This window comes from Microtus ochrogaster, chromosome 6, assembly GCF_000317375.1.
Source record: "Microtus ochrogaster isolate Prairie Vole_2 chromosome 6, MicOch1.0, whole genome shotgun sequence".
Classification (NCBI taxonomy): Eukaryota; Metazoa; Chordata; class Mammalia; order Rodentia; family Cricetidae; genus Microtus; species Microtus ochrogaster.
Window position 1 is genome coordinate 60,392,507 of NC_022013.1, and position 22,406 is coordinate 60,414,912.

Sequence of the window (22,406 nt, forward strand, 5' to 3'; positions counted from 1 at the left end):
TGTGAGTTCAAGGCCAGCCTGGTCTACAAGAGCTAGTTCCAGGACAGGCTCCAAAGCTACAGAGAAACCCTGTCTCAAAAAAACAAAACAAACAAAAAAAAAGTTAAATGATCTAAGATCACAGGCTCTGAACTCATAACATCTGGATTCAAATCATGGCTACCTCACTGGCTTTCTTTGTGTCTGAGTGAAAGAACCCTTTTTCCAACTGAGATTCTTCACCTGGAAACTATGTACATGAACAACATCTTCCATGGAGTTAACATGAAGTTTAAATTATTAATAATTTATGTAAAGTATTAGGACACTATGTGGTATATGTTTAAAAAAATGTTAGTTTTTAAAAACTATTAAAAGAGGTCTTGATCAAGAATTATAGTATTTCTGGCTGGGCAGTGGTGGCGCACGCCTTTAATCCCAGCACTAGGGAGGCAGAGGCAGGCGGATCTCTGTGAGTATGAGGCCAGCCTGGTCTACAAGAGCTAGTTTCAGGATAGGCTCCAAAGCTACAGAGAAATCCTGTCACAAAAAAACAAAAAAAAAAAAAAAAAAAAAATTTTTTTTTCAGCACAAGAAAAAGTGAAACTAAGACCATAGTTAGACAGGCACAAAAGGATGGTCAGAAGTCACACTTAGAGCCATGATTCCAGCAATAAAAGTTAAGAAGCCTATAGTCATTCATAATGGATAACCTGGAGTTAAAGAGAGTGCTCACCAATGGACACCAGCGAGAAAGCTACTGGTCTGAGTCATGAGAAGCAATAAATGGATCCTAGGACCATGCCCACACCTACTAAATCAGAATCTCTGTGAGCGTGATGGAAGAATGAGAACTGAAATTCTTAAAAAGGAAGAAAGAAAATAAAAAGAAAAAAATAAAAAATCAACTAGATTGAAAAATTACTGATTGAGGCACAAAATAAATTCTTATGAGATAAGCAAAACTGAGTAGTCATTACAGACTTCAAGCTTGAAGCTTCAAAGACCTAAATGGTCATAACAACACTGAGTAGAAATATAGGAAATAGGAGAATTAGGTATGGGGGGGGGTATGATTAGGAAATTCTGCAGATACTAAATTTGAGATGCCAGAGAAATGACTAAATAGATATGACCAGCAGCAAAAATAAAAATGATTAGCTTAGGAGTGGGGATGCAATCACATTTTATATAACCATTAGAAACACATGCCCTTTCAGTTTTTAATGTACAGGACACGAACTGCATGTTGTCACTTTGCATTAAATCTTAAACATTCTCAGTTCTCAAAGTGGCAATATTAAGAATCTAAACACTTAAGTCATAGATGCATTCGTATTTTTCTTTTTTTCTTTTTTTCCTTTTGGTTATTTGAGACAGAGTCTCTCTGTAGCTTTGGAGCGTCCTGGAACTAGCTCTTGTAGACCAGGCTGGCCTCGAACTCACAGAGATCCGCCTGCCTCTGCCTCCCGAGTGCTGGGATTAAAGGCATGCACCACCATTGCCCAGCTCTGATTGGTATTCTATTTATTTATTATGTATACAATATTCTGTCTGTGTGTACACCTGCAGACCAGAAGAGGGCACCGGACCTCATTACAGATGGTTGTGAACCACCATGCAGAACTTTTGGAAGAGCAGGCAATGCTCTTAACCTCTGAGCCACCTCTTCGGCCCCCTGATTAGCAGGCAATGCTCTTAACCTCTGAGCCACCTCTTCGGCCCCCTGATTAGTACTCTTTAAATGGTTTGCCTTACAAAAAGTAATTTACAGACGGGCGATGGTAGTGCACACCTTTAATCCCAGCACTCAGGAGGCAGAGGCAGGTAGATCTTTGTGAGTTCGAGGCCAGTCTGGTCTACAAGAGAGTTCTAGGACAGCTAGGGTTGTTACAAAGAGAAACCCCGTCTCAAACAAAACAAAACAAAACAAAACAAAAAAAAACAAGCAAAAAACATACACACACAAAAAAGAAAACCCACAAAAAAGTAATTTACATAAATCCTTCTTTCATTAAGTCACTCTTTGTGATTTATCATTGTCAGCAAGCAAGAGGATGATTTGAAAATGAAACTTTTTCTATTGCTCTTTTTTCTATTTAATTCTATCAAATGTCCCTGATCTTCAAAATCCAACTTTTGAGCTCTAATGCTAATTTTGAAACATTTCAGATTTTAAAATTTTCAGATTAGATTAGCCAGTTTGGTCTATGCAATTCTTCCAAAATCTTAAAAACTCCATCTGAATCATTTCTTACTGCAAACATTCCAGATATGGGACACTAAGTCTACACAAACCATAGAAAGGACAGTTTAGAAAATCCTCAAATTTCAAACCAGCAAACTGCTGAAACACCATTTTTGGAACAAGTCTAGAATTTAAAACCTTCTGTAATATTAGGATTAGATGTGAGGCTGCGATAGCTAGGCTCCTAGTGGTGGTTTGAATAAAAATTGGTCACCACAATCTTATATATATGAATGCTTAATCATTAGGTAGTTGGAATAAAAATGGTCACCAGAATCTCATATATTTAAATGTTTAATCATCATGGCACTATTTGAGAAATTCAGAAGGACAAGAAGGGGTAGTCTTGTTGGAGTACGTGTGCCATTGTTAGAGGAACTGTGTCACTGGAGATGGGCTTTTGAAATCTCAAAGTTCACCTCCAGGCCCGATGTCTCTATCTGCCTGCATCACGATATGACTCTCAGCTGCTGTTCTAGTGCCATGCTCCCCTCCGTGATGATAATGGACTACGCCTCTGAGGCTGTAGGCAAACCCCCAGTTAAATGCTCTCTTTTATAGGCACTGCCTTCGTCATGGTGTCTCTTCACAGCAATAGAAAGAACAGTGACTAAGACACTCTTCTCATCCACATGAAGTAGTCCACAGAACCCAAACTTCAAGTGATGAAAGCCCAGGAAGCCTGTTCCAGAGAAGCTGAAGACAGCTGTCTGCCTCCTGAAGCCCAGCATGGAAGTATATCCTCCTAGCTTCAGGCTTCCAATTATGATTCCTGGAGCCTGCCAAAAGGATGAATGGGGAAAGGAAGGTGAAGAAGTAACAATATATCCTGCGAATCAAATGTTCCCCAGTCCTTGTTTGAACCCTAGAGATGAGACAGCCTCACTCTTTCCAATACTACCACTGGCTGCTAAGTTTCTTTTCCAACACATCACAGGACTGTTAAGAGCTTAATCCAAGCTGGACGGTGGTAGGAGTGGTACACACCTTTAATGCCAGCACTCAGGAGGCAAAGTAGGCAGATCTGAGTTCAAGGCCAGTCTAGTACACAGAGTAAGTTCCAGGACAGCCAGGGCTACACAAAGAAACCCTGTCTTGAGAAACAAAAAACAAAAAACAAACACACAAACAAAAAACAACTTACTCCTTCTTCTACTTAAGCACAAAATATTGCTTTTCTTTCATTTTACTAGAAATAACCATAGCAAACAGGGGACAAAAAAAGACATGTGCATCTAGTTATCTATAGTTATCCAGTTTCATGTCAACGTGACACAGCTAGAGACAAACTAGAGTCATCTGGAAGAAGGGGGCCGCAAGCCACACTTAAGGAAACGCTTCCATAAGCTCAGGCTGCAGGTAAGCCCGTATGATATTTTCTTAATTAATGATTGATGCAGGAGGGCCCAGCCCATTGTGGGTGATGCCATCCCTGGGCTGGTGATCCTTCGTTTTCTAAGAAATCAGGCTGAGTAAGCTATGGTAAATAAGCAAGCCAGTAAGTAAGCAGCACCCTTCATGGCCCCTGCATCAGCTCCTGCCTCCAGGTTCCTGCTGTTTGAGTTCCTGCCCTGACTTCCTTCCATGATGAACTAAGATGTAAAAGTATAAGTAAGCCACATAAACCCTTTCCTCCCTAGCTTTTGGTCATGGTGTCTCATCAAAGCAACAGTAACCTTAAAGATATACAATGAGCCCTTTCAGTTCTGAATTATCCAGAACTTATCTACCAGCATTATCTTGGTCAAGTTATTTCAGTTCTTCGAGTATGTTTCCTTACCTAGAAAATACAGTTGTCTATTCTGAGGAGTATATGTACCAATAAGAACACAAAAGAGAAAACATTGTGCCCAGCCTACAAAGACTTATTCAACAAATACACTCTCTCCCAACAGTTAAACCCAATCTCTCTTGCAACTGACATAAGAGATTCTGGATTACTCCAGCTTCACACCATTCACACTGACTTTCATATTGCAGAAACGACTGTACTTCAATGAGGTCATCTACTCAGCAAAAACAGAATCAGCAAAGGGCATAAAAATACAGTCAAATTCACCTGCATTTTCATGGAGCACCTCTCTTCCAGAAAGTCTCCTATCACAACACAACTGGGGTAAGTTGACTGTAAACACCATGCTGAGTTCTGCCTACTGTGGACTGAGATTTACAGATTTCAGCCAATATAAGAAATGTGTCCGAGAAGATAAAAAGGTACAGAATAAGCATTTCTCTACCCACTTCTAGGATAGCTATATGTAAAAAAACCTTAAATACCAACCAACAGAAAAAAAATTCTAAAACTTCGGCTGTAGAGGTTAAGAGCACTGACTGTTCTTCCAGAGGTTCTGAGTTCAATTCCCAGCAACAACATGGTGGCTCACAACCATCTGTAATGAGATCTGGTGCCCTCTTCTGGCCTGCAGGAATGTGCGCAGGAAGAACCCTGTATACATAATAAATAATTCTTTTAAAAAATTCTAAACCTTGTAACAACGGTTGAAAGATTAAAATTTAGACTTTGAACATTTTGTTCACTGATGCTCTGTGACAGGTATACAGAAAACACCATCCATGGGAATATTAACTTGATTTCTCTTTGGAAGAAAATTTAAAGTCCAATCAATTGAGAAAAGGTTGGTAGCCCCAACGTCCCCCAGTAAGCATGCAGATAAAGTCAGCAGGACCACGTACTATGTAGTCATTATCTATAGCTCATCTTCAGTTCCCATTCCTTTAGAGCAAGTTCTCTACGTCCTAGATTTACAGTCCATCATCCCCTCTCATATCATTGAGTACTTCACTTATGGGGCAACTGTTCTGTATTTTCTTTTTCCTTCGGTTTTTTGAGAATGGGTTTCTCTATAGCTTTGGGGCCTGTCCTGGAACTAGCTCTTGTAAATCAGGCTGGCCTTGAACTCACAGAGATCCGCCTACCTCTGCCTCCCGAGTGCTGGGATTAAAGGGGTGCACCACCACCGCCCGGCCAGTTATGTATTTTCTAAAACTGGTCTCTGTTTACAGTCTGGACATTCTTTAACCCAACATTTTACAAACTAAAAGTGGCAAGCATTTAAAAAAAAATAGACAATATAAGAATGTATTGAGTTGGACGCCTTTAATCCCTGCACTTAGGAGACAGAAGCAGGGGGATCTCTGCGAGGTCAAGGCCAGCCTGGTCTATTCAGTAAGTTCCAGGACAGACAGGGCTAATCAGAAAATCCATGTCCTGGAAAAAAGAAAAGATGAAAGAAAAGAAGGAAGATGGAAGAAGGCATTACACATGTAAGGATGCTATTTCATGAAACATTTCAATCATAAACATGGCATATATGCCAACTTTAAAAACTCAAGACAAAAGGCTGAGGTTCCCATTTAACATATCAAAACTGGACATGGCAGCCAGGTTCTCCCAGCATCCCTCAGTCCCTACCTGTTACAAGGTATGGCTGGCACACCCTGTCCTATATTCTAAACTCTGCAGCCCAGTCACTGGGCTGCCCATTTCCCAGAGGCTCTTCCTACATAATCCAGGCATTTTGGTTACCCACCCACTTTTGGACCTCTGGCCTCCTGTCTGATGTCCCTGGTTTCCCCTCTCTCTCCTCCATCTCTCCCACAGGACCCAGCTCCCTCTGGTCATGTCCCTGCCTCTGACAATGCGCTCCCTCATGCTATAAGAAACTTTCTCTTCCACCACACCTTACTTTTTTTTTATTCATTACAGATATTACTGTGTTCCAGAAAAATATGCACACAGCAGCCTGAAGTTTAAAAAGTCAAAAAGCTACTGCTTAACCCATCTTTCTAAAACATTAACCAAATGTATTCTCTTGTTTAAAAGCTTCCAGGAGGCTTATTAAATACAGAATGAAGTTTAAATTCCTTAAAATGGCACTTCAGTTTATCCACAGTAAAGCTCATCTAATCTTCTGCAACCCCGTGTTCCAGTTCGAACAGTATTTAGGTATGCTGTCCCTTCTACTTACACTGTTACACTTCTTCTCTCTACTTATACTGCACGTCCTATGATTTCAAGACTTGGGGCAAGCCAGAGGCAGGAATGTACTTGATTAAGTACCTTTAATTTTTGTATTTGGAAGGCAGTGACAGGCAATTCTCTCTGAGCTCCAGACTAACTCAGGACTACACAGTGAGATCTTGTTTCACAAACACACACACACACACACACACACACACACACACAAAACAAAACAAAACAAAACAAAACAAAACAAAACAAAACAAAAGCAAAAAAATCCAAAAAGGTTGATTCAAGTCTGCTCCCTAGAGGTCCCAAGACAGACAATGTACACTATTTGCCCTGATGACTGCTCAGCCCCATACACTGTGGGTCTTTCCGCAATGTTGTTGGCTCTGGGTTAAAGAACACAAGCTAGGCTTTTTCTCCTCCTACACACTGCGCTTAAGCCTCCCCTTGGTCATCTTACTTTCTCTATTTTTTTGCATGTTCTATACCATACTTGGAGCTCCTGTTATTATTTTTATGCCAAGAACTGCTCTACTGCCTGTGTCATAGTCTAAGTGCAAATCATCTAGACCAACTCCTTAAGTCGTGGGATTTCAAGCAATTTTTCTTTTCCATTTTCTATACACCAACCAACTATATTGCGGGTTCAAGAAACAAGTTTAATCTAGAGTCCCCCACACACAGACACACACTGTTTAGGGCCTCTAACTACCGTGAAAACATAAACTTTAAAGTCCTTAGTAAAGTCCACAGTAGTGTCTATACTTCGGAGTAGTAGGATCACTTTTTTCCTGTATCTCCACAGCTCATCTCTCACTCTTTCACCATTTATTCTATGCATCAGCTGCATTTCTGAAATACTGCTTTATTATTCTTTATCACGGTGTCTAGTACTCACAGTAAGTACCAAATCATCTGGACTATTCCCTTTGATCTCCTAACTAGGTTACCACACTTAACTCCTACCAAAATAATCGCACCCTCACGAACAAGTAAACCCATGACTCTTTGTTACACATATTGGACTTGTGCCATTGTTGATCTGGCCTCATAGATTTCGAGTAGGAAGGCAGAGACCAAGTTCATGATCAACATCGTGAGCCAGAGACAAGTACAATGCCAGCAAGCTAAGACTAACTGCTCTGCACTCTGGGAGATGGCACTAGCACTTGACCGTGCAAATTGCAACAGCTTTCGTTATGTGTTCTGGAGACTGAAGCGCCCTTCTGCTTCATGCACAAAACTAGACACTCTCTGTCCAAGCTGAGGAAAACATACAGGTGCGGTCCACCCGGTTAGCAACTGGCCCCAAGTTTTCCACACCACAAATGTCGCTAGAAACTGTAGCTCCTCTCCCCTACGAGTGGCTTCTAGTGATTGAATAAGGGGGCATCAGAGTGGTGATTAGATAAGAGAGACGGGAGTCCCATGGCCCTCAGACTGACATGAAACAAGGACAAAGATTGTTTTATTTTCCCCACGTACCAAATGAAGTGGCGTTGCCTCTGTGCGGTCCCGCCCGCCCCGGGACGCAGGCTGGCGAAGACGGTGGGACCCTGAACTGTACGGGGGCGTCCTCGGGGCCGAGAACGCGCCTCTGCCTGCCGGGGAAGCTCCGGGAGTCCGAGGCAGCCGAAGCGGAGGTTCCAGCGGCGTCCCAGCGGGGCCGCTTGGTGCAGGGCTCACAGCCGGGGCCCGCACTCATGCTGGGACCCGCAGCGCACTGTCCCCGGGCCGGCCCGGGCGGAGAGCCTCATTCACTAACCCTGACGGGGACGGACTGCGCCTCCTCCTCGGCGCCCCCCGCACCATTCCCACTCTGCGACGGCCCGCTCCTGCGGTTGCTGCTCCTTGGGCCTCCGAGCCAGCCCTTCCCTGCGCAGCCGCTCGCCTCCGCTCGGTCGCAGGGAGCCCACCTGCCCCGGACGCGCCGCTTCCACTCGGGTTAGGGCTCCGGCTCACTTTCCCACCACCGGAAAGCAGTCGTCCCTCCCGCGCGCCGGACTTCCGGGTCGTACACGGCCGCAAAGCGGAAACGTTGTGCTTCACGGGAGCCGGCGCCCGGAAGGTCAGCGTGTGAAGGTGGCAGTAGCAACGCGGGTCTTCCCGCTGTTGCTGTGGGGACCACGGCCGAGCACACAACCCCGGCCTGAGGTGGTGGTGGGAAGCCCACCGCAGTTTGCTGCGACGTCATGGAGGGTGGCGGGGGAAGTGGCAACAAAACCACCGGCGGCTTGGCCGGCTTCTTCGGAGCGGGAGGAGCGGGTTACTCGCACGCCGATTTGGCCGGCGTTCCGCGTGAGTATCGGGCCTGCCTTTGCTACCCTCTCTGACAGCGTCCTGGGACAACTAGAAATTTGCCCCGGTCCTTGTTGCTTTTCCTGCTCGCATTCACAGGGTTCGCCGCCAGGGATGGGGTTTCAAGACTGAGCGAATTTAGGGTTGGGGGTGAGTGGCACGAATCACCGGAAGCTCGTTTATTGTCCTAGTTTCGGGAGGACACACAAAATGTCTTCCTTTAGCACCCTTGTCCCTTCTTTTCTCTCGTCGCACGCTTTCCTGTGTTCCTAGTTCTGGAAATAAACATATTTCATATAACAAGCCCATAGTTATTTTTTTTTTTCACATGGTCTCTAAAAATATTTCTAAAATCTAAATAACGTTAGGCGAAAACCCTCTTTTTGAGACAATCCAGGGAACCAGGAGGAGCTGGGAAATGAGCTAAACTTTTAAGAGATTTATAAACAAGAAAGAAGCCAACCAAATTTTGGAAGGGAAGTAAGCAAATGGAAAGCTACAGAGGCATGAATATCATTCCCATAAGTACGTATTTAAAGCTTTTAAGGTTTGGTAATTTCAGAAATTGAGCTGGATATATAAAACTTGGGCCTGAAGATAACAGAGAGTTGTGAGTAGCTTTTTCTTAAAGTGGGTGTTTCTTCTTGCTAATCCTTGTAGTATTTCTCAAAATCCTTTATACTTAAGAACATAAAGAAAGCCGTTTGTCTTTAATGTCTACTGTCTACACTGAGTCCAGAACGCAATTGGTGTGTCGCAGGTTTTCTCTGTATAGAGTAGAGGGCACTGCTTAATGTGGCAAGGTAATTACTGCTTTTGTGTGTGTGTATATAAATACTGCTGAGGTGAGCCAGATAACATAAAAAGATGGCCCTTAGTGATAGATATCATGAAGGAAATAAGACCCTGAGATGATGGTGGGAGGAAGCTATTTGAGAACAGATCAAGAAAACAACTTGGGAGTTGACATTTGAGCTGCGACCTGAATTTAGCAACAAATGTTTGAGAGATGGGACAAACTTGATGGGTTACTTGAACTCATGTTGGGTCCATGTGTCTTTAGCACATGGGAGTAAAGTGGTAAAAGATTGTAAAAGCAGAGAGGCAGGAAACAGCAGTAAAGAGAAGCGCTTAGAAGCAGGGGTAAGGAGATTGTATTTGATCCAAAGTGTGGATGGAAGCCATTAGGGCTGATTTCCTAGCAGCCACAGAGTGAGTTGAGAGGGTAGGAGAAAGTAAGTTAGGAAGCATTGGTATGAGTGAGGTGTGATGCCTGCACTAGGGTGCTAGTGTGACAATGGAAAGACTGGAGTAACAGGACTTCGACTTGGTGGGCAGTCATGGTGAGTGCTTACATCTGTGAGCAACCAACTGAGATACAGAAGGACTCAAATACTAGATTTTAAATCTGTGAAAATTAATTTTTCTTGCCCAAAGTTGGTAGAGTTAAAGTTTAACCCTCTGAAAGTTTGTATTTTCCATAAGCTTTCTCCCTGTGGTGACTAAGAGTAGAATTGTCAATAGTTTGATCTGAAGGCGCTGACTTGATGGACTTATCCACAATCAAAAACGCCAGCCCTACCACTGTTTCCCTGAGAGACTGATAACTCTTTTGCAATTTGCTTGATCGTCTTGCTAGTTAAAGAAACTACTTTTATGCATGATCTGGGAGAGCAAGTGGGTATGGGCACTTTCTGCTGAGCCTGGTGACGTGAGTTGGATCCCTAGAAGCAGACGGGTAGAAGGAAGGGGCTCCAGATGGACCATATGCACTCCAGCACACACAGGCACACAAACTCATAAGGAAATGAGTACATGTTTTTTAAAAAATAAATAAATAAAAATAAACCAAAACATAACAACCTAAGCTAATTTTCTGGGAGTGTGATGATCTGACCTGTCAGTGCCAATGCCTTAGGAAAGTGTAGGTCATCAGTGCAGGGAATAGTTCCTCAAGACAATTTCACTTTTATTGAATTTCAAGAAATGTAACAATCAGCTGAATCAATCCTATAGGAAATAGTTTAAGGAATTTTGTGTGATATGACATTTTGTTTTTTCTCTAGTAACTGGTATGAACCCCCTGTCTCCGTATTTAAATGTGGATCCACGCTATCTTGTTCAGGTAAGATAGAGGTTTTACTGGTTTGATTTGGTGCCCTACTCTACCACCAACGTCGCACTTAGTGCTGACAAGCGGGAGGTACTCCTGGAGGGCTGGTCTTCCAGTCTCCACTCACTCCTCCTCGCCACAGACTCGGGTTTGTCTTGTGCTTCTTCCTGAAACCATTGGTGGTTCTCCTAAGGTGTCTGTTTTGTGTAGTGAAAAGAATCATAGTAAAAGTAATCTTTATTTTTTGGGTTTTTTTTTTTTCCTTTTTTGTTTTTTTGAGACAAGGATTCTCTGTGTAACCCTAGTTGTCCTGAAAATCATTCTGTAGAGGAAGCTTGTAGGGAGTCTTTCTCTCTCACCAGCCAGCTTCCAAATAACCACACAGAGATTATTATTAGTTATGGAAGCTTGGCCAATAGCTTAGGCTTGTTTCTAACATGTTCTTATAACTTAAATTAACCCGTTTCTATTACTTTATGTGTTGCCATGTGGCTCATGGCTTGTTACTTCATCTCCTACATGTTACGCTTTTTCTGCATCTCTTCGTGATTCTACCCTTCTTCCCAGCATCCTCTGTGCCTGAAAATCCTGCCTAGCTGTTGGCTGTTCAGCTCTTTATAAACCAACCAGAATGACACATCTTCACAGTGTATGGAAAGATTATTCTACAATAGAAACCGCCCTTGAACTAAAAGATCTCATCTTCCTCTGCCTCCTGAATTCTGGGACTAAAGGTGTGCATCACTGCTGTCACCACCCAGTGTAATCTTTGTTTCTAAAGTTTAATTTGAAGTATCAAGGTCCTGAACTAATTACCAAAAGTTGAAAGACCAGTGTTTGCATCATTCAGAGAACTGAAGTTGATTTAACATCTAAAAATAAATTTTCTATAGCGTTTCCTGTTAAATGGCATTTACAGAATATCTAATGTAATGTCATACTTAGTATATTAAAAAAAAAAAAGAAAGAATGGGTAAATTCTTCAAGGTCAGGAGATCAGGGACAATACAGGCATGTCCACTCTCTTTACTCCTGAGGATCAGGAACAATACGGGCATGTCCACTCTCTTTACTCCTGAGGATCAGGAACAATACAGGCATGTTTACTGTCTTTTACTCCTGAGGATCAGGAACAATATGGGCATGTCCACTCTCTTTACTCCTGAGGATCAGGAACAATACAAGCATGTTCACTGTCTTTACTTACCCTCAGAATTGTCTAGCCAGCACAACAAAAGAAGCAGATTCTGGCCAGCCTTGCTGTGTGTACCTTTAATTCCAGTACTTGGGAGTCAGACAGAGCTGGTTGAAGCTACCTATATAATAAGACCTTGTCTTTTCAAAAAAAAAAAGAGGGGGTGGGGCACGAAGTGGTGGTGTGTGCCTTTAGTCTCAGCACGGGGAAGTAAGAGGCAGGTGGGTCTCTTGAGTTCAAGGCAAACTTGGTCCATAGAGTGCATTCTAGGACATCCCGGACTACACAGAGATACCCTATCTGGAAAAGCCCAAAAGGAAAGAAATGTTATCTAGAATGAGAAAGAATCAAAACTGTTTGCAAATAATGCAAGATTCTTAACTACAGTAATTTAAAGAAAAAAAGCAAATCTATTAAAATTAATAAATAAATTTAGCATAGTTGTAGAATGTGAGAGCTATAGACATAAATTAGTCCTGATTCTATACAGTAGCAATGAACACTCCAAAAGTAGAATTAGGAAAATAGTTCCTTTTCATTTAGTGTAAAGTGTTCCAGGTCAGTGAGGACTACTTGTAGATAACTAAAAAGAAAAAGAATGGAAAAACAGAAGAAAGGAAAAATGACAGGGTAGCCTGGAAACTGGGAGAAAATATTTGTAAAGCGCTGAATAGAGGACTTAAAATTCCTACATTTAAGATAGAAGAAATGAGTTATAAAATTGCATTGGGTTGGAATAGATGTTTTCATGAAACCATACAAATGTCCAATTAAATGTAATCACAAATGAGATGCCACTTCATATATATCAAAAAATGCATGTCCTTAACATAGGCTGCCGCCAGAAGGTGTGACCCAGATTAAAAGTGGGTCTTTCCCACTTCAAATGATTTAATTAAGGAAAAAAAATCCCTCCCAGGTATACCCATCTGCTTGGGTTTTAGTTAATTCCGGGTGTAGTCAGTTGACAACCAAGAATAGCCATATCATCACTTACGATTTATGGGCTGGCTATTAGTGCGGACAGTTTTCGTTTTGTTTGAATATGATAGCTGAGTTTGCATTAATTTAATTGTTTACTTATTTTAAAACTACTTTGAAATGCTGAAGAACCTGTAATTCAAGCATTTGGAAGGCTGTGGTGGGAATAATTGTAAGTTTCAGGCCAGCCTAGGCTACATAATGAGACTGCCTAAATCTGAAAGAGAAAAGTAGGAAGAAAGTTACAGCTTGAAGCATGATTCATAAAAACTCAGAGACAGATGTTGGGGTTTAACCTAAAGACCAGTAAAACAAAACATCCAGTTATGGCCTCTTAATCTCAACCTCAGTCCAAAAATGGCGATCCTGCCTCCAGGAATCTCAGAATGAGACTGAGATCTCTCTCCTCCCATCTTATATTTTTCTCTACTTCTGGGATTAAAGTTGTGCACCACTGCCACCAGGTTTCTATGGCAAGCTAATTAAAAGTGTGTGTCACCACTACCTGGTCTGTGCTGGCCAGTGTGGCTGTTTTACTTTTCTGATCCTCAGGCAAGCTTTATTAGAATACAATAGCTGTCCAAGTGCTGTCTTCAGGGAGCACTCATCTTGGTTTTCCTTTTTACCCTTTAGGATACTGATGAGTTCATTTTGCCAACTGGCGCTAACAAAACCCGAGGCAGATTTGAGCTAGCTTTCTTTACCATTGGAGGATGTTGCATGACAGGTGGGTAGTATATATCTTTTAATGTCCTTATATCCAAGTAGTTAATGGTCCTTACTGTGAAAAATAACTAGAATATTGTTTTCAACTTAAAATGTATCACAGTTTTTATTATATAAAAAACAAACCAGAAACATAAAGCCTTTTTTTTTCCTTTGGGCTGAATTGTTATGATTCAGGGGCTGCATTTGGGGCCATGAACGGTCTTCGGCTAGGATTGAAGGAAACCCAGAGCATGGCCTGGTCCAAACCAAGAAATGTACAGTAAGTCTATGAAATCTTTTGATGAATTGATGTTTGCATATTAGCTTCTGCTTTATTACCACCCTGTGTTAATAAAATACTTAGAGAGGACTGGAGAGATAGCTCAGAGGTTAAGAGCACTGGCTATTCTTCCAGAGATCCTGAATTCAATTTCCACCAACCAATCACATGGTGGCTCACAACATCTGTGATGAAATCTGGTGCCCTCTTCTGGTGTGCAGGCATACATGCAGGCAGAATTCTGTATACATAATAAATAAATCTTTAAAAAAAAATAAAATAAAATGCTTAGAGAATTAACTTCCTCCCGCTTTTTATAGTTGGTTTGGTTTTATCTTTCTAAAATATAAGAAACCAGATTTCTGTGTGTTTTTCAGAAGAGTGAATTTTGAGATGGTGTCTTCATTCAGCTGGACTACCCCAACCTGGTTTCTTGGCTCACATGTGTTTTCTGTTTTCCAAACTTGTATGGCATGCTTTTTAAATTGTTGAGTTGCTAATTGGGAAGTTTGATTGGGGGGGGGGTGCTGTAGCAGTAGAATACTTGATGAAATTAAAGCCATACCTAGCTTTATTAGCTCCTTGTTGACATGCTTCAATTCTGAAACTCTTAAATAAAATTTCTAGATCTTCAAGGTCGTGTGTGTGTGTGTCTGTCTGTCTGTGTGTCCATGTGGGTTGGGTTGGGTGCATGTGAAGGCCATAGGTAAGCCCTAAGGTGTCTCTTCTCAGGAACTGTCCCTGTTACATCCATTGAGCCAGCTTCGCCTGCCCATTACTGAACTCTGGCTTGCAAGTGTAGTGCTCTGCCAGAAGATGGCAGCAGGCGTGCTGGCGTTAGACCTAGGAGACCTTAATGGCACCAGCATTTTTCCTGTTCCTGTCACTGCTTAAATCCCTGCATTAACAAGCCAAAATAGTGTGATACCGTCAGCCATGGCCAGTCATACCCAGTTCTTCTCTTGTATTGTTTTGAAACAAATCCCCAACCAATGTTAAATATGAATTTAGAAGTAAGAAATTTCTTAGAAAAAGATACTGTACTTCAATTTTGAAAACAATAGCAATATGATCTTTCTTGTCTTCCCATATTGGAAAACAGCATTTAATAGTAGAAAAAAGGTAAAATTTACAGCCAAGAACATTGTGTGTGTATAGCTTCAGAATCCTAGTTTAATGACTTAGGATTTTGTGATTTTGAATAAACTTCTCTACTTTCTGCCTTGCAGAGTTGTGGAGAGATGATAGAAGTAAGAACTAGGTAAAGACTCACTAAATGGAAATGTACCAGTGTAGTAATGAAAATTAATAGTTTTTAAGCTTTTTATAGATTATATACTAAACTTACAATGTGTTAGTAAATATCTAACTAATTAGAAAATACATTTCTCCATAGCCATTCTAAATAACATTTTGAAAGCGAACACATTTTTATTGCTATGGATCTTTGAATTCTTACTGTTTGTGGTTATAGTCTGTCAGTTCCAGTAGTAGTCAGCCATCGCAGACACATTCCTGTGATGGTGTTACACTGCTGGGAGAGTAATATGTGGTCTTCACCTGGTTGCTGCATTGCTGTTCTGGTGGGCTATGACTCTGGTGTAAGACGCAACTATGCTTCCTTGAGAGTGTGCTAAGCATTCATTTTGACTGCTTAGTTCTAGTGCGGGAGCAGACAATACTTTCTCCATGTATTCTGGGAATGAAGCCGTTCCCTCTCTTCAAGTTGGCTTTGCATTGTATACATTCCTGTCCTTTCCCTTGATTCTACTTGATATTCTGAAAATATATTCTCTTTCCCAAGAGAAAATCAAACCCTTGTCACAGTTTCAGTGACAGTTTAGTTTTACATAGATAAGTTTGTAAAATGCATTTCAGGCTGTAATTCAAAACCTTTGTATTTAGTCTGTCTTGAATAACTTTATATCTTTACTTACAGGACTTTCCTTTAGTCATTGCCCAGAGTGTTAGAAATTTTTTATTATGACCCTCATTTATGTAAAGTAACAGCCATTTTTATTAAAATCTTAGGTAATATTAATATGTACCTTAAAGTTACAAAAACAGTGAGGCTTGGGTCTAGGTGTTTTAAATAGTTACTATTATGATTTATAAATACCATAATAGCGAATATAATGATCTAGAGAAATAATGATCCTAAATACATTTTTTTCTCGTTCTTCCTTGGTAGGATTTTGAATATGGTGACTAGGCAAGGGGCACTTTGGGCTAATACTCTAGGTTCCCTGGGTAAGTATAAATCTTGTTCAATGAATCTTTTGTTTTGAGACAAGGTATCATGTGGCTGAGTCTGAAACTTGTCTATATAACAAATCTCAAGCTTGTTATATAGTTGAGGATAAACTTGGAATTCTTATCCTCCTGGTCCTCCTTTCAAGTTTTGAAATTACAGGTATGCACTCGGGATACTTCATATCCAGGGCTGCATGCATGCTAGGCAAACACTTCACCACCGCAAAGAAAGAATGTGTAGTCACCCAAAATTTTGGTTCTAGGCTAAACAATTAACGTTTAAATCCACTCTGGTAATTATTGTAGCTATCATCTGTGAAAAGATTTGTAAGTGCTGCTTTACTTGTCTAAATAGTGTGCTAAGTAAAACCCTGTTTTAAACTGAATGATGTCCAAGGCATAGGGTTGTACCTGCTAAGAAAGGCTCGAAGTCCTGCAGTGAGACGTGACAGATCTGCACAGACCTTTTGCTTTGTTTCCTAATAGCCTGTTGAGTGACCTGTAGATTCCAGAACCTGAATGGCAGGGCTGCAGTAAGCCTTTGTAGATGAGGAAAGCAGTCTCAGTTACAGGCGGGGTAATTTAGTGCTGCTTAGTCAGAGCCTGGTGCCTTCATTACCTGTTAATTATGAGTAGTTTGTTCTTTTGATTGCTGGTGACTTAAAATTACCTGTGGCCCATATGCCTTACCATCTGAGGTTTATAGTGTACAGACAAGCTGACCTTATGGTGCTCTTCCTACTTGTTGCAAACAAGATTGTTGAAAACACAAAGGCCTCCTTTGTAACATTGTAACCAAGTTAAGATTCTAACCTTGACTATGGTATTTGGAAGCAGTACATTTTGACACCATAAAGCCAAATTCACACTTTTTATTCTGACAGATGGCAGCTTTGATGTTCTGCTTATGTCTACAACCATGAAATACCTGCTTACACACACAAGTCATGGTCCTCTGCTCTTTTGTAGTTGCTTATATACTTGGGAAACTCAGCAGTCCATGCCTGTATTACAACTTTCTCGTTTTTAGCACTAAAAATTCTACATTCGATAAAACCCCACGTTCCTAGACAAAGTGGAATAGATGGTCGTTCTGTTGGTTACTGTTTTTCAATTGTAATGTCATATGATTAGTCACAATGGTATTACATGATCAGTTTCAGTTGAATATGCTTAACAAAAAGACAGCTTTCATAAAAGTAGAGAGAAGTTGCACAACAGGCAAAGGGTAAGACTGTTTGATGGATTGTTGGAAAGGCAAGTATAACTAGGCTTGTTTTGAGCCAGGATCTCTCTTTAGTTTTAGCTAGCTTGCTATGTTGTTGATGCTGGCCTGAACACAAGAGATTTACCTGTCTCTGCCTTTAGTAAGTATACTCCTTTGGTATTAAAGGAGTATGTATACTACCCATGTAGCAATGATTTTGAAACATGGTAAGGAAGTGTTATAGCATTGTGCCTGATAAATGTAGGTAAAGTACATGTAAGGGTTTGGATGAAAGTACTGTAAAACTTAAGGGTTTTGTAGCATGTGGAAGTCAGACCTCAAATTCTTTTATTGATCTTGTGTGTGAGGTTTTTGTTCATTTGGGAAGCAGGTGACAGAATTTTACTGGGTGGACTAGGACTTGGCATGTAGACTAGGCTGGCCTCTAACTCATGGAGATCTGCCTTCCTCTGCCTCATAAGTGCTAGGATTAAAGATGTGTCGCTGTTGGCTGTATTGTTTTCCTATAATAGAAACATATAAGTGTTTTAATTAAAAAATATAACAGCTACTTGAGGTAGAGCATAAGTAAAATTTTGAAATATTTTTCTTGGACTCTACAGTAATATTTTCTAAAAATAGCATTCTACATTTTTGTATAATCGGTCAGTTGTGTGCTACTATATATATGTGCCAGCTTTATGTATCAGTGAATGTAGGTCTTCCTGGCTTTTTTGTTTGTTTTTGTTTTTGAGACAGGATTTCTCTGTGTAACCCTGGCTATCCTAGAACTTGCTTCATAGTTCAGGCTGTCTTTGAACACAAGAGATCCACGTACTTCTGCCTCCCTAGTTCTGGGATTAAAAGTGCACCACCATTGCTGACATATTCATAGCTGTCACTGTGGTCTTCTGTATTATGGAAAGTTCTTGTCTGGATCAGTGCAGTGATGCAGATGTTTTTGGGGGACATTTTGTTTTTAGATTTTTTTTTTTCTATTAGAAGCAGTGATCCAGTGATGTATGTGCTTGGGTGTGCATACCTACTATGATTATCATGTTAACTTTTACCACTGATCTGTTTCTGCTGTAGCCTTGCTCTATAGTGCATTTGGTGTTATCATTGAGAAAACACGGGGTGCAGAAGATGACCTCAACACAATAGCAGCCGGAACCATGACGGGAATGTTGTATAAATGTACAGGTAGGCAGTACTGAATGAAGAAGTGAAATTTGTTTTTATTTATAATATTCAGAGAAAATTATGTGTAATATAAATGTGTGTATGTGTTTGTTTACAATGCAACCTAGTACACTAACCTTACGGTTATTAAGGGTTTTGTTGTTTTCTTGTTGGTTTCTTTTTTGTTGGTTTCACCTTGTAAACTGACCTTGAACTTACCATCCTGCCTTACCCTCCTGAGTACTAGAATTACAGGCTGTGCTATACTATGCTCGGTATTTGTCCCTCCCCAACTCCTGGCAATCTCATACACTACCTTTGTTACCTTGTAATTGTACCTGTAGTGGAACGCTACAGTATTTGTCCTTTTATGACTGCCATACTGTTTAACTGAGCATTTTTCTTCGTGACATCCATCTTATATTGTGCTTCTAAATCTCCTCCTTTCTGCATCTGTCCCCCATCAGATAATGAAGGGTTCTGTTTGTAAGTCATCTAATTTACAAACCTGAAGAGAGTAAGATCACAGTACCTTTTTCTGTAAACAAGGTTAAATTAAGGCAAGATAAGCTGTCTTTACCTGCTGCCTTTCTTTTATGATGTACGCAAAGCAAATCCTAATCTGACTCAAAAGTCCCGTGGCTTTTTGCTTCTTCTTTTTTTTTTTTTCTGTACCACATTGTTTCTTGGATGGAGTAATAATGGAAATTTAAAAAAAAAGGAAGGGGTAATAGTTGAGCTGGGCCTGAAAAATCGACTGAATTTCAGATGTATCTCTTAGTCACATGACCATGAGAAAGGTGTAGGACCCAAGTCTGCAAGAGAGTTTTAGGTTTGGAACATAGGAAGCCATAATTTAGGTTAAAAGTCATGAGGGATGTTTGAATAAAGAATTACTAGAATTGGTCTGGAGAGATGACTTGACACTTGACTGCTCATCCAAAGGACCTGGGTTTGAGTCTCAGCTCCCACAAGTGGCTCACAGCCATCTGTAACACAGCCAGTCCTCTGTAGTTACTGCTTACATATCATGTGTGTACTCACATGCAAGCAAAACACTAGTATACAATCAGTGGAAGAATTATTATAGTCATGCTGTGGGAGGTTGATAGAAATGTGGTTAGAAGGTAGAAGCATAAAGTCAAAGTAGAGCTGGGCGGTGTTGGTGCACACCTTTAATCCCAACACAGGAGAGGCAGAGGAAGGTGGACCTCTCTGAGTTCAAGGCTAGCCTGGTCTGCTGTGTGAGTGCCTGGACAGGCTCCAATGCTACACAGAGAAACTTTGTCTCAAAAAACCCAATTAGATAAATAAGTAAAGTCAAAATAGTTAAAGAATACTACTAATGATGTTTAAGGTTTATGGTATTAGCCTCAACTCAAATGACAGACGATAAACTTCACAACTGATGAAGACGTGAGGGAAAGGCACATATTAAAGACGGTTGGATTATGCCGAAGTGTAACTTAGTTGTCTGAGTACTTGCCTAGCATACATGAACTTTTGCTGGGTCAGATTTTCGGTGCTGCATAAAACCGGATGTCGTATACAAGTGTAATCAAAGTACTCGAGGTGGAGAATCAAAAGTTCAAGGTCATTTTTAGCTGTGTAGGAAATTTGAGATCAAGCTTGCCTCAAGACATTGTCAAAAAGCAAAGCAAATAAAAATCTAGTTTGTAACATGGTAAAAAAAAAAAAAATTGTATTATTAGTTGACTTGCTTTGCTGACCGAAATGTCTGACAAAAACGTGAAGGAGGGAGTGTTTATTTGGATTGAATGTTGCTGAGTGGGTAAGGCCTGTAGCAGCAGAGCAGTTCATGTTCTAGCTTGCCAGGAACAAAGGAACAGTGGCAAACAACTGGCTTTCTCCTTTTCTCCTTTTATTTTGTCTAGCTCCCTGCCTATGGGATGGTGCCACTTTCCTTCAGGATAGAATTTTCCTCTTCAGTTAATCCTCTGTAATGCCCTTAGAATCAGTCAAATTGACAGTAAAAATTAACCATCACAGTGTGACTTTGAGTGGCACATATTCTGGCTCGCTCAGCACCATACCTTATATGTATATAGTCTCTTTAAGGCAAGAGAAATCTCAATAAAGTATGTCAAATGTTTTTGACTCCATACACTGCGTCCTTTTAGAAAAGTGATGTTTTGTCTCATTTTATGTCTCCCAGTGATTCTTGGTCATTTGGGCAACTTTCCTGTAGACATTGCTTTTATTTAGCAGAGTGAGTTGTATAGTAGAACCCTGTTCGGATCTTGTGAAAGTTTTTATAAATCCTAATTAATGTCTGGTAGATTATAAACTACTTGGGAGAAAGGTGAACACTTAATTCTGCAAGTTAAAATAGGCGCATTCAAGCTTATGATGAAATGGGAATACCATTTAGAAGCCAAGACTTAGAAGTCCGGTTAATTCTTAGCCGTTAACTGACCCTTGAGGCTCACTCTTCTACCTGATTTGATCTCTTGATACTTTGAAGACTCCAGAGTAGACCATTCTTTCATCTGACTTTTACTTCTCATTTAAGGGTCTTTATTTTTCATGTGCCCTTTTCTTCTCATGCTCTTTCCAATTTTTTTTTTTTTTTTTTTTTACAAATTCTCATCTGTTTTTGTTTATATGTGGCTTTCTTGAGACCTCCCTTAAACACTGTAGCACATGAAAGTTCTGTCCTGCAGGGTAAATTGCTGAATGCCAGATTACTTAAGAAAAACATCTGTATATTAAAAGTGATAATAGCTATTGCCAAAGTGACCTTTGAAGAGTTTATGTACCATTATCAGTTTGAAGTATCATCTACCCATTTTAAGCTTTATTTTTATTATTTTAGTTAATGTGTACTATGTTAATGCCTGCATGGGCATATGGAAGACACTCTAGGTGTTAAAACCCCTAAAGCTGGAGTTACAGGTGGTTGTGGCTGCCTGCTGTAGACGGTGGGAGTCGAACTCCATCCTCTGGAAGAACTACAAGTGTTCTTAATCATTAAGCCGTGTCTCCAGCCCCACCATTGCTTTGAAATGAATGTAAACTGGTGAAAGATAGTTTTGTTGTTATTGTTGGGTTTAGTTTCAAGACAGTGTCTAGCTCTGTGAACGAGGCTGGCTTCAAGACTTACGGGAACTCCCACATGTAAGCCGAAAATAGTGTCTGTGTCTCACTTTGTTTTTCCCCGGTTGGTGGTAAGATTGAGCAACTTCTGTTATTTATTACCATTGTAATTTCCCTGAAGCTCTTTCTTCTTTCCTACTGGGTGTGCCTTCAATTAATTTTCAACATTATGGCGATTAGCCTTTTACCTATTACATATTACATATGGTATGTGAAATTTTGCCTACTTTTAAGCTGGGCTTGAGACATTTCTGTTCAACTACTATCTATCTCAGGGCACTGAGATTGTCAAGGCCAGCCTGGACAATTTCTTTATTTCAAAAAGTAAAGATAGGATCAGGTTATCACTCATGGGTAGAATGCTTGCCCGTCATTCATGAGACTCTAGGTTCAATTTCCAGTTCCTCAGGGGGGGAAAAATCTTTTTAATTTGATACTTTAAAACAACAGTAATGTAAGAGGTCATTCAGGGGTACTTTGGAGTGTGCATTTGAATTCTGTAGGTCTCACGTCTAGTTTGACATTGGTAAAGAGAACCATTAACTAATGGTAACCCTGATACTTCTAAATTTGAGGTACTGACTTTGAATATCCTTTCACTAATGTTACTTTATGGACTGACATTGTTATGGAAAGCTAAGACTAACAGAAGGCGTTAGCAAAGAAAGCAGACTCAGTCTTCGTTGACTTCTTTGGCTTCTTGGGCCTTATTTCTCAAGTACAAGCTCACTCTAAGATGTGTGCTTGTTGATAGCGAATTAGCTGTTATCACAGTAGAATGTGATTATTATTGAATGCTTTCTTGTGTTACATGGAATCTCACTCCCATCCTTTAGGAAAAAATAGCAGAAACA

General features: G+C 40.6%; 2 protein-coding genes and 1 non-coding gene across 3 annotated transcripts in view; 2 read left to right on the forward strand and 1 right to left on the reverse strand.

Moving 5' to 3' along the window:
* Parg (poly(ADP-ribose) glycohydrolase) overlaps nucleotides 1-7,886 on the reverse strand; it is a 103,488-nt gene extending 95,602 nt beyond the window's left edge. Inside the window, exon 1 of the mRNA XM_026779985.1 lies at nucleotides 7,704-7,886. The gene's annotated coding sequence lies outside the window, so the exon portion shown is untranslated. The remainder of the gene's footprint in view (nucleotides 1-7,703) is intronic.
* A 376-nt stretch (nucleotides 7,887-8,262) lies between these two features.
* LOC101982459 (mitochondrial import inner membrane translocase subunit Tim23) overlaps nucleotides 8,263-22,406 on the forward strand; it is a 20,901-nt gene continuing 6,757 nt past the window's right edge. Inside the window, exons 1-6 of the mRNA XM_005348647.3 lie at nucleotides 8,263-8,516; nucleotides 10,583-10,641; nucleotides 13,439-13,532; nucleotides 13,709-13,793; nucleotides 15,985-16,043; nucleotides 18,346-18,456. Coding sequence (XP_005348704.1) covers nucleotides 8,411-8,516; nucleotides 10,583-10,641; nucleotides 13,439-13,532; nucleotides 13,709-13,793; nucleotides 15,985-16,043; nucleotides 18,346-18,456 — 514 coding nt within the window. The 5' untranslated portion in view covers nucleotides 8,263-8,410. The remainder of the gene's footprint in view (nucleotides 8,517-10,582; nucleotides 10,642-13,438; nucleotides 13,533-13,708; nucleotides 13,794-15,984; nucleotides 16,044-18,345; nucleotides 18,457-22,406) is intronic.
* LOC113456260 lies at nucleotides 15,277-15,473 on the forward strand. The gene has a single exon (XR_003377105.1). It is a non-coding gene; the product is annotated as a small nucleolar RNA SNORA74 (small nucleolar RNA).